General features: G+C 40.7%; 1 protein-coding gene across 2 annotated transcripts in view; it reads right to left on the reverse strand.

Moving 5' to 3' along the window:
• PNISR (PNN interacting serine and arginine rich protein) overlaps positions 1–12,877 on the reverse strand; it is a 31,161-nt gene that overhangs the window by 16,324 nt on the left and 1,960 nt on the right. For both annotated transcript variants that reach the window (XM_054821686.1, XM_054821685.1), the window contains exon 2: positions 472–590. In XM_054821686.1, coding sequence (XP_054677661.1) covers positions 472–559 — 88 coding nt within the window. In that variant the 5' untranslated portion in view covers positions 560–590. The remainder of the gene's footprint in view (positions 1–471; positions 591–12,877) is intronic.

The raw sequence follows: 12,877 nt of genomic DNA on the forward strand, positions 1-12,877 counted from the left end.
TGGGGAACCTAAAACAAATATCACACTAATCTTTCAGTTACAGTTTTTCTGTGTATACATCTGCATTAGTACTTCTGCCACACAGGCACTGACTAAAAAGCAGACTTTGTCAAAGAAATGATTCAGCTTGGCTAAAGAACTGACAGGCATACAGATTCTATAAAGTCCATGAGATCTAAATGATGATCTGTATGACTGGTAAAATGTTGATAATTTGTCCAGGATAACTCGGGTTGGTTACCTGTATTTTGCATATTAAATATTAACTATGTCAAAACATTTGGAATTGATGTATGTCTTCTGTATTTTCTAGTTGTTCAGAAAAGCATCATAAGTGTATTATCTTGAGATCAGCTATAAAAAAAAGCAATTACCAGTCATGCTCTGTAACAAAGATTCAAAGATTCAAAAATTCAAATGGCAACAGGTTTAAAAAAAAAAATTAATCCACAAAGCTTTCTATATACTTACTGGGATCTTGCTGGTGCTGAAATGACTGCATCCACTGCTGTTGGTTCAAAGGCCATTGCTGCCAAGGTTGTCCACCTTGATCCCACATCTTTTAAGTCTTTATATAGTCTATATTTCAACTAAAAATAATAGTTGTATGTTTAAATAGATGCCCATGAAATATCACATAACTGAAACTTACATAACTGCAGATATAGTTAAGCCTTGCAAAGCAAGCTGAAGCAATGCTGGCTTAGTATTTTAAGCTGGAGGAAATGGTTCATCCTTTAGAGTAATATCTGAAAACATTACTGTAAGATTTCAGAAGCCTAGTATGCACTCTGTATTTTCACAAAGAAATTAACTACAAAATGAGGTTCAAGGAGAGCTATGACAAGTTTGTAAGACAAGAACTCATCTGACAATAAATGCAATTTAAAGTAAGTCACAATATAAAAGACATTACTTAAATTATATACTTGGCTGTTTCTTAGGGAAAAGATGTGTATTTTTCTATACCAGTGTCATGCAAGGCTGTTAAGCGAGACAAAGGAAAATCACCAAATGGTAAAACACATTGTTAACAACTGCACTGCAGAACTGCACAGGTATAAGACGGTGTCCACGTGCATTTTATGCATTGTACAGGCTCATTATAATTTCTAAATAACATATGCCTTCAAATCCGAGAGAAAAAAAAAAAATCACTGCGGAACTGCACATTTACCACATGGTCCCTTCAAATCATGAGAAACATTTTCTGGTGCTGTGTCATATATCCTCACCGAGCAGGCAGCAGCAGCCCTAGGACCTGAGGGCATGGGAGCTCCACAACCTGCTTTAAGTGACCACCTTTGCAACAATTTGATGAGGCACAGCAGTCTACCAGGTAGGTATGTCTATAATGGCATATCAGTTCCTTCCGGTCATTTATACCTCCCACATACACCTAACCTGCTACACACGGAGGACAAGAGATCGGCCACCTACGCGACCCCAAACACCTTTTCTGAAGACAAAGCCTGGGCCCAGTTTTGGGAACACTTCACTCCAGAAACTGTTCCCAATGCCAGTATGGGTAAGACTGCACCAAGCGTGACTCCCTCTGCCCTTCCCAGTCTGTTAACTTCTCAACAGGCCTTCCACTCTTAATGAATATACCCGCATGCCATTCAACACACGATCCTTGATTTCATGCTGTAAGAGTACCACCGATGTAAGCTGTTTCAAACACTCCAAAGAAACAGAAAAAAAATCATTCCCTGAGGTGCCAGAAGCAGCACGCAAGACCTAGTCAATGCTCACAGCCAAGTACAATACCAAATAGATGAATTACAGCCTGTCCGCTTCAGAGGAAACTAGCTCAAAGCAGCCAGTGCCACTCGGGTGGCCAGCCAGGAACATAACCCTGACCCCTCTTAGTCAGCAGGATGCACGCAGCCCCACAAACAGAGCCAGCTTTCGGCAGGTGCAAGAAGAGCAATTAGAGTGGATCCTGCTTGCAAAGGGATCTCGTGCTTAGTGCTTATGCGTTCATGTAAATTATTTCATGATTGTAAGGAAGAAAGCATCATATTACAAAAATGCACAGCAAAAAAGGCTGTACATAACATTGTGGGGTGTTGAGTCATGCAGAGATGAACGCAAGCTCGTATTTCACATACTTCTGTCAAATTTTATTTTTAATCTGCAAAACTGTAGATCACCTTTGCTTTGAGACCACATACACTCAAAGCCAGTACAAAAGCTACACATACATGGCTCAGAAAAATTCAGATGCAAACGCATTTTTTGGGGGCTTTTAAACAAGACCAGATCAACTCTGGGAATAGTGGGGAGTATTGGGAAAAGCTTACTTTTCTACTTTCACAATCTTTTCTTGCCAAACTAAGTATTTGGGTTTTTTCCTCTTCCACGATATCTTCATGATATTCAAACTTTTAGTAAATGAAGACAGTGTCCTTCTCTTGGTTTTCATTTTGCTTTGGGGTTTGGTTTGGGTTTTTTTTTTTTTGGGGGGGGGGGGGGGTTTAGACATTTTGATCTGTACCTAGGAAGTCAACCTTCTTACACCAGTTGAGAGTAAAAAAAGTGGCCAATGTGCACTTAATCCAACATTTAAGCTAGCCCTGCCACTCCTAGCTCTCCAAGTACTCACATATACATATTTCATATGCAAAGTATGAAAAAGTAATTTCTCATATTATTTTCACCCTCTAGTAAGAAAAAAGTAAGTACCTGTTTCTTCCTCCCCTTAATTCATCTTTCCATCCAGAATCCAAATTATTTCAATTGTCAAAATAAACTTGTTTACATCTTAAAACAAAGTTTTAACAATTGTGGTTCAAGATAACCACTAGCCTTCACAGCACTGCACAGCCTCATGGTGCCGCTCCCTTTGTTTCCAGCTGTTAAATCACACTAGCGATAATAAAAATGTATTTCAGTAATTCTGGTATCACTTTTTTACCTAAATATGCAATACCTTGGAAAAAGTTTGTGAAATTTCACTACAATAAACTTAGCAAAAGATTTAAAAGATTAAATTCTTCCACCAATAATGTAAGAGGCAGGTTTGCATATAATTGAATGCCAAAATAATTAATTTTTCAAACAGTTAAAGAAATGTCAATTTCTCTTATGGAAGTGTAGTAATATTAAGAGCACCTCTATAAATTCAACTGAATTAGAACCTCCTATGCAGTTTTTTATTGATTGGATCAGATGAAATTTATTTTTATTGGACTGGCTATATCTCTGTCCTAAAAACTTGGACATTCAGTATTTTTTTTTCTTTTTTTTTACATTTTCCAGCTAACACAATTAGTTTGTAACAAACTTTTGTACCTGTTAAAACACTTATCTGTTTCTCATGGATTCTGCACTGAAAAGCATGTGTAGTATTCCAGCTTTTTTTTTTTCTTTATTCTCTCACTACAGACAAACTGAACTACTAGTTTGGAGCGTAAGAAGGTCTAAGGTAACAAATTCCTCCAAATCTCCTCCGCATAACCTGCCCCGGAGATAGCAACTGCCTTACTATTTTACAAGGTGTTCAAAGAAATTAATTCAACCTTTTTTGTGGTGGAGATAAATTATTCTGCAGCTATATCGATTGACATCTGAAAGGGTGACCAAGAGACACAGCAGACAGTGACTTTAGGCAGCAGCAGCATTCCTTCCCCTCCAGGCTTCCCTCTCAGCCAGTTATCATGCCCATGGCCACTGAGGCCAAGCCCACGCTCCTAATGAAAGCAGTGCTAAAGGACTCCACCGTTTCCCCACTAGAGAGCAGCACTGACCAGGCCACCTAGCACTCCTCCCGGCTGCTCCCAAAAATGTTTCAGGTCCCAGCACAGACCTGGAACCCAGCAGGCAGATGGGACGTGTTCGTTCTGGTTTGGAAGGTCAGAGACTTCCATTCAGTGCCAGCTAGCTTCAGAGCCAGAAGAAAAAAGAAAAAAAAAAAAAAAAAAAAAAAAGGCAGTCGGGTTTTAGTTGTTAGCGTACATAGCTGCTTCTCCATCACTCTGCAATATAATATGGCCTAGAGTCTTCAACTTTCCCCAGAGAGATTATTTCACCTTATTATTGCTATTTTGGGAAGAGAAATCAGGTGGGGAAGTGCAAAGCGAGAGGTCAAGACACGCAGTTGATTTCTATTTTGATGCACAACAGCATGACAAGACAGCAACAACTGCGTTAAACCCTGAAGAACTTCAACATTTGGTTAATTCAATTTATGCCATCCAGAACAGACTGATTTAAAATCACTGCCATTTGAAACTGCTAGTTTTAGTTTGGGAACTGTATTTGAAAGTTATTAATGCTGTACTGCATTTGTACTTTTACTGTCTTCCTGAAGAAATGTTTCTTTTTTCATAGGTTGGCAACTATAAAACATACTGGCTTTCAAGTACACAGATTTACTACCAAATTTAGTGTAAAAACTTTCTTTACTAATCAGAAATATGTATTAGACAAATACGTAAGCAATTACATCACTTTCTTCATGCATCTGTGTATGTACACACAAAAGCCTTTTTTCAAATACCACGTTAAAACTGGCCAAAACTATTTCAAATTTTCTATTTATTTCAACTCATCTTCATTGTTGTGCTAATTGTTGGACATAAACAGGAAAAGAAAGGAACATAATTAGCATCTTAAAATGTTTATAAAAGCAACCTTAAGATGTATTGGCTAAAAGAGATAACCACATGTATTAAAATTCTTTTGAATTGAAAATTAAATTATGTATTTTAATATGCACTATTCAAAGCTAGTGAACGAAAGAGGTTTGTTCTAAGGCCTCCTTCTATATGGTGACCTGAAACAGAACACCATCATTTTCTGAGAAACAGATTTACTTGCCTCTTTGCTCCCTGCTTCGTTTCCTGCACTTTTTCCAAGTTTTCACTAACCAGTGTATGGTAAATATGAAAAAGATATTTGATGAAACATCCTGTCACTTACTACAGGGAGGCTACAAGCATTTAAATGGTTCATTGTCTTAATAAATTGTTTTGCTAAGCACTGCAGTGTTTAATGATTTTATCTGCTTTTACGTTCTAAAGGCAAACTGGCTCGTTATCATATTGTAAAAGATAACTAAATAAATCTTATATACACACACATCTATTAAATTACACGCACATAAGCTATTTGATGTGTATTTGAGCTCTTTTTTTACATGAAAGTAACATAATTTTGTATACTACTTGGGAAACTTTACTCAGAAGAGTATAATAAGAACTTTTCAACAGAAGCTCAATATTGTCCCATCAGACATCACTGACTCTTTGCTAGTGATGCTATTTTAAAGATGTCAAAAATAAAAACAGACTGAGGCAAGTCTTACCATAATGAACAAACCAGATATGACAGCTACCAAACTTTGGAACACTTTTGACCCTCAGTGCCATAAACTGGAAAGGGCACAAACTACTTCTAAGAGAACTCACAAAACACAGCAAAGAAAATGTAGCCTGTTCTCAGTAATTTTAGATTTACCACAAGGGATTCACCCTCAATACTGAGGAGAAAGAAAACAAAAAACCCAAAACCAACAAACAGTGCCTCTCCCCCACCAAATCAGTAACTTAAAGGCTTGAAACAGCTGAAACCTCTTGTACTAATATATGTGACGAGAAGCAAACATCATTTTCCTGAGACACATCAAGTAGTAATAATGGGAAAAAAGAGAATCAAAGCCCTCTCCCACCTAATTAAAATCTGCATGGCCAAACCTAACTCAGGATGCTGCCACACAAATTACAAATGAGTTTTAATTTCTTACAAAGTTCCCAGATCAGCATCACCTGAAAGAAAGAGGCTTCACCCAACACAACGGACAGCTCTAAGCCTACTTCCCAGTAGTGACACAAGGCCAAATACACAGCAGAGCATCCAAATTGCAGTGAAATCGCAGTGAAACAAGCTTTATTTTCCACCGAAGGGGGCGAGGGGGAAGATGAATACTGGCTAAAATCTGCTAAATTCAAACATTAGCAAGAGACCAACAGAGGGGTCCATCAACTGAGAAGTCATTAAGACAATCTGGTTACGATGTCACCAGTGCATACAACAGGTTTTGAAAAGCAAACGGGTTCAAAGAATGGATCCGTTTTACAGGTACCTACTTGCAAAGGAAAATGCAGAGACTACCCTCCCTTACGATGACGGGTTAAGGTTTTTACTTAGCTGTTCTACCCTCTAATTCAACTGGATATAGCCTTTCTGCTTTCTCTCTCTCTAGCAAACACAAATAAACAAAAGAACATTTATTAGTGCTTAAAGAGCCATTCCCTGATGTCAGATCACAGAACAGGAACCTGAATCTATTAAAAATCTGTTTACCAATGAAGAAACAGAAGACAATTCAGGATTCTTTTTGTTTTATACAGAAACACAATCACATGAAGGAAAACCACCCCACCAATTCACGTTTAATTTCAGTTACGCGTACTTAACAGATTATGAAAAGTTAATGTGACATCTCAAAGTTTTGCTAGAGTTTTTAAGAGCAGACATGTTCTGAAATATGTTCTGTTGTATGTTTAAAAAAAAATATATATTCCTATTCAAAGGCTGGACCTACTGGAACTTTACTGAAAAGCAGGATCTGCTGCAATTTCATTATAGCAAATTACTGGTACTAAAATGTACCACCTTTGAGAGGATTGCTGGTGAAAGCTCCCCTGCTGGCAATTAAAGCTGACATAGTGGCATAGATAGGACTTACCTTGATCCCCAGCAAATAGCAACCTCTGAGAGCCAACAGCCCCCAGAAAAATTTAAAGTTGGCGTCAAACTCTCTACTATACTTTAGTATTTTACCCAACAAAGCACTAGGTTAAGACAGAGAAAGAAGAGATATTTTAAAAGGCACCTTTCCACTCCTCTTTCGATAGCAATGTGCATCTCAGCTATGGATTACACCTCAGTGTTAACCTGTTCTTTAAGCAAGAGAGGCACCTCCTTCAACCTGCCTATTTGTCTGCAAAATAAGACATTTTCCAATACGGTTTTAAGATGTGTCCAGACACACCACACACACTGAAAAGTACACAATTAGAAGCTACTTACCAGTAACCAGAGTTTTGCATGATAATTGATATGCTCACTTTTAACTCTAGGAGACTCCCCCCAGCACTCCCCACAAAACACCATTACCCTGAAGCAAATTACAGACTTTCACACTGACAGGAACGCCATGCTGAGAGCATGGCAGAGCATGGTTTCCTGACAATTTCCCAACAGCACAGAGCTTGGTGAAGGGCCCCATAGTTAGTTAGGGCCCACTGATGTCAAAGATAGGCCTGTTTTTTTAAACACGGCCACCAACAGAACTTGAGCTCTAACGGACTCGCTCAGATTCCTCGGACAACTCTACCTCAGCAGTTTTATAGTGTAAGCTCACAAAATCTGTTACTCAGTTCAACAGCACTTGCGCAGAGGTAACTATGCTTGGACCTCTCAACAATGGAGAGGAAAAATCTTAGGGAGTGAGGCTCAGACCTGCAAATGTCAAAAAACAAAGCCCACTTGTCATCCTGGAGATACTATCTTCCTTACACAACTTATGACGTTGGCTGCAGCAGAACCGAAAAATATCACAAAATTTTACCTGGAAAGATAAGCAAGACCTGCTCCTAAATAAAATTTAATGGAGCTAATGGATAATCTGAATTGCTCCAGTTCATGCAGGTAGTCCAAGACAAGCAGCACAGAGACTTACAAAGTTAGCTCCAGAAGAGCACGGCTTTTGCTTTACCTATTAAACCGTCTTTATCTCAACCCATGAGTATTCACACTTTTCTGATTCTCTCCCGCATCCCACTGAGTGCTTACTTGCTGTTAAACCGTAACAACCAGGAAGACAACTAACCATACCTAGTTGGCCAGATGAGTACATCTAGTAGGCTCTTTCTTGCTCCTTCTAAGAACCTCCCATCATTGTGACAATATGAACGTTACATGGCATCCGAACTACACAGAACACCTTACACATCAACAGCTTCTGCAGAAGCAGAGATCTGGAGACTCTGAACAACTTGTCCCAGGAAATTCATGAAAGTGAAATATCTCGGCAGTGAAAAACAAGTATTCTTTGGAGGATGAAATTAAACAGGATATTTGTTTAGAAGCAAGATTACCTGAACTCCAAGAAATCAGGAGACAGCCTAGGACTCAGGCTGTCCCTAGAAGGAAAGTAGCAGGCTGTGTCATGAGCTGAAGAGATCAAGGTTAGATCTGTCTACATCAGATTATCAACCTCATTTGACTAGATCTCCAGGAAACCATCTGACTGGTTGTATTCAACCCTGTAGACAGGTAGCCTAATGACAGATCTAGAGCCTACGGAACCATAGCCAATAATCAAGTGCTTTCTGATGCAGAAGAGAGGCTGTTGCATCACCTTCCTGATAATGTTACTCATCATCCCTGAACGGCAGATCCGTATGTGGCATGAGATGGCCTGACAAGTTTTACTTGCAATCTGAGCTCTGACATGTAGCTGCCCAAGTTCTACTGGTGACTAAAGATCTTGTCTTGCAAGCCTTCCAAACAAGCATTGCATTTTAGTAAAAAAGTATCCATTATCTAAATAAACAAGATGAAACTGCAGGCTATCATGTATCCTTTGAGAACCTCTACACAGCTGGTCTTTGGACCCCAGAGTTTAAAGACAATACACTCTTGATAGTCCATTCATCAGTCAGATATCTAGGTAAAAAATCCAGATGTTCCCTCTCCTCTAAGATAACCTGCCATTGCAGTCAAGACTTCTTGACTATCTTTAGGTCTACAGAGTAGCTGAAGGGAAGGACCCAAAGAAGTAGAAGTGTCCTGGTTTATAATAAACTGCAAGTGCTGGTTTTGAAACAATATTAATCGGTTTCATTAGCTAGGTCATCTTTTGGCATGAGTTCAAGACAATGCAGGCAGCAAAAGTACATCAGTCTCTGTTTGATGCTCTTTCTGGAATTCCTGTACTGCAGGCAGCCATCTCAAAAGCACCACATGCTCTGTGGGCAGAACTTCCCTGTCCTATATAGGCTCAGGGTCTGGAGATGGACCTAAAGGAAAATGGAAAGGTCTCAGAAGCAGAGGTCCTTTAAATCAACAGCCTGATCTTTTGTGCAAGCGCCTTGTTGTAATGTAAGGACTTTTCCTTTCATTCAAGGTAGTCAATACTGAGTCTGTGAAGTTTTAGCACAGTGACTGAAGGTTTATGGTGAATGTCCACGATGGATTTTGTAGAACCAATCAGTTGTAAACAGTGTAAATCTAACCATACACTCACAACACCTGGAGCAAAGCAGTAGAAAGATAGGAATCAGACCAATGCCACCGAGAGCTCAAGCTGAACAGCATTGCTTGACAGCTGTTCTTCTGCCCCCTTCCTCCCACTGTGCTATTGCTTCATCAGGGTTATGGCAGCATAGACATCACTGATGAAGCTGGAAGGACTAGTGGATAAATACCCTAGGGATACAACTCAACAGTTGTGGTGGGTTGACCCCGGCTGGAGGCCAGGTGCCCACCAAAGCCACTGTTGCTCCCCCTTCTCAACTGGACAGGGGAGAGAAAATATAACGAAAGGCTCGTGGGTTGAGATAAGGACAGGAAGAGATTGTTCACTAATTACTGTCACTGGCAAAACAGACTCAACTTCAAAAAAAATTAATCCAATTTATTACCCAGAAAACAGAGTAAAGCAATGAGAAATAAAATCAAATCTTAAAACACCTTCCCCCAAGCCCTCCCTTCTTCCCAGGCTCAACTTCACTCCCCATTTCTCTCCCTCCTGCCCCCCAGCGGCACAGGGGGACGGGGAATGGGGGTTGTGGTCAGTTCATCACATGTTGTCTCTGACGCTCCTTCCTCCTCAGGGGGAGGACTCCTCACACTCTTCCCCTGCTCCAGCATGGGGTCCCTCCCACACCAGACAGTCCTCCACCAACTTCACCAACATGAGTCCTTCCCATGGGCTGCAAGTTCTTCATAAGCTGCTCCAACATGGGTCTCTTCCACGGGGTACAGACCTTCAGGAACAGACTGCTCCAGCATGGGTCCCCCACAGGGTCACAAGTCCTGCCAGCAAACCTGTTCCAGCATGGGCTCCTCTCTCCATGGGGCCACAGGTCCTGTCAGGAGCTTGTTCCAGCACAGGCTTCCCACAGGGTCACAGCCTCCTTCAGGTGTCTCCACCTGCTCCAGCATGGGGTCCTCCATGGGCTGCAGGTGGAATCTCTGCTCCACCATCATCCTTCCTCCATGGGCTGCAGGGGGACAGCCTGCCTCACCATGGTCTTCTCCATGGTCTTCTCCGGAATCTCTGCTCTGGCACCTGGAGCACCTCCTGCCCCTCCTTCTTCACTGACCTTGGTGTCTGCAAAGTTTCTCACATCTTCTCACTCCTCTCTCTCTGGCTGTAAAAGCTGCTGCTAGGTTTGGGGGGTTTTTTTCGTTCTTAACTATGTTATCGCAGAGGCACTACCACCGTCACTGATGGGCTCAGCCTTGGCCCACCGGTGGGTCCGTCTTGGAGCCAGCTGGCATTGGCTCTGTCAGACATGGGAGAAGCTTCCGGCAGCTTCTCACAGAAGCCACTCCTGTAGTGCTCCCCGCTAGCAAAACCTTGCCATGCAAACCCAAAACAACAGTTCACATGTTTCTCCCATGGAATTACATAGAGCAGCTCATTCATGGTATTACCAACATCCAACTGAGCTGGAGTCCAAAGTCAATAAAGGACACAGACTGTATAAACTCCAAGAATATCTATTTCAATGTGCTCCAAACTAGAAGGAAACAAACTGAGCACTTCTTCCAAGACCGTCTCACTGGAATAAAGAATACTTAACTGTAAGAATGCGTAGACAACAGGTGTGACTGAAAAAAAGAGGTGCAAAGGAAAAATGGCCTTGCATACCCAGAGAAGCCCCTATACCAAGAAGAAAAAAATTAATGCAGAAAGGGTAGCACAAGAATCATCAGCTGCTGGTCTTAATGTGGGAGACCCAGACAGGTAAGACAGAGTACCTCTGCAGCTGAAAAGATCTGGGAGTATGCACCTGCACAGGAACAAACTCTGGGAGTTACTGCAGAAGGGCTGCAGACACACACTCACTCAGAGTCAGAACAAATGCCATCACTTAGACAAAAACATACCGGCTTCCATTTTATTTCGGAAAACAAATATTTACTACTATATTACACTCAGCTGCAATCAGAAAATTAAATATTTATGGAGTGAGTTATGTTTGTAATAAATCAGAAAAAAACAGTTAAAATAACTGTCTTGACTGCTACTCTGTTTCACCCATCCCATTTTTAGTTGGCCAAAGACTTCTCTACATCACATAGAGCATCACCCTAAGTTGTTGCAGGTATTTAATGCCCAGATACTATGCATCTTTTCTCCTCCCAAGAACCAGAAGCTACACCAATGTGCCTGCTGGGATCTGTTAGCAAGATGTCCATTCAAAAAATGTTTAAATTTTTTCCACCCCATTTACAGTTGTGTATCATTAGAATGCTGGAAGTCAACTTCAGTTACTCCACTGCATTTTTTAACATCAGAACTCTTCTTTCTCAGATTGAAGAATAGAGGTTTGTAAAACGTGTAACCAAGATCCAAAATACAGAACCAGAAAAAGAACTGAAAAAACCAGCTTGGCTTGTTCAGCATCTACAAAGTTTTCCAGAACCTAGTTCACATGTCAGCATGTCTGATGTCTGACTAATATTTACAGTGCTACCAAGATGAAGTATGCTGAACAATAGCCAAATTTAAAAGGGGGGAAAAAAAAAAAAAAAACACCACTATGAAAACTTGTTCAGTGAGTCATTCAAACAGTGTGGCTTCCAAGGTCTGCTATTTTAAACTTAAATCCACATATCCACTAAGATGAAGCCAATACTTTTAAAAGAACAAAAGGACCAGATATTGGCAACTCAGGTATCATTTGCTTATCTTTTGTATTTTGAAGACATAAGGACAAACACACACTTTGATTATCATAAGGCACCAAAACCACTGCTAGAACATTCACTATCACAGAAACATCATAATAACTCAAGCAGTTTGAGTCAAAACTCTATTGGGTTTGGGGAAAAAAGTCTGATCTGATTATTTTTTTGCAGTTATCATTCCACTAGAAGACCTGATGCTAGATTTCCAATTAGCCATGCAATACAGCATTTTTTTTTTCTGAACTGTCCATCTGCAACTTCCTCCTTGATGAACGTGCTCTGTACAAAAAATGAATAGTACCAATAACTAAATAAACAAATATTCCTCGCTGCTCATGAGTGGATATTACCCTCAATGATAAATAGGGTTATCACCTAAGACAGAGAGATCAGCTAGTGATGAAAGTAGGAACATCTAATAAAACCTACCACAGTATTATTTGTTGCCAAAGGGTGACTTGTGATAATCACGTGCCTCAGACATGAAAAGAAGGGAGACTGGACACTCCTGTCTCTGTAATATCTTTGCATAATCCTGCACCTAACTGAAAATCAAACATGGTTAAGACTCCTCTTTGCCATTACAGGTTATATGGCGAGTTGTCCACTAAAAATTTGTGGACTCTGAAGCCCTGCAATACCTCTGAGCCCCAAATGGAGAAACCACTCTTTCAGAGCAGGAGTTTGCATGTCACACGTGACAAAGATAATGCAGCAAGTCTCACAACGGCATAACAGCAGAGATGACACAACGTTTGCTGCTGCCCCAGACAAATTAAAAATCAGTAGCTTGTCTTCTGATTTGTCAGTGAACTGCCAGTAATGCTAGCGGCTTGTCCCTGGACAAAGCCAAGGCTCCCAGTTCCTCCTGTGTTCTACAATCAGGGGGAGCCGCAGCATCTGTCACCTCCATGAGAGGCACCATCTCTCAGCGCAGCCTGAC

Source organism: Grus americana, chromosome 3 (genome assembly GCF_028858705.1).
Source record: "Grus americana isolate bGruAme1 chromosome 3, bGruAme1.mat, whole genome shotgun sequence".
Lineage (NCBI taxonomy): Eukaryota > Metazoa > Chordata > Aves > Gruiformes > Gruidae > Grus > Grus americana.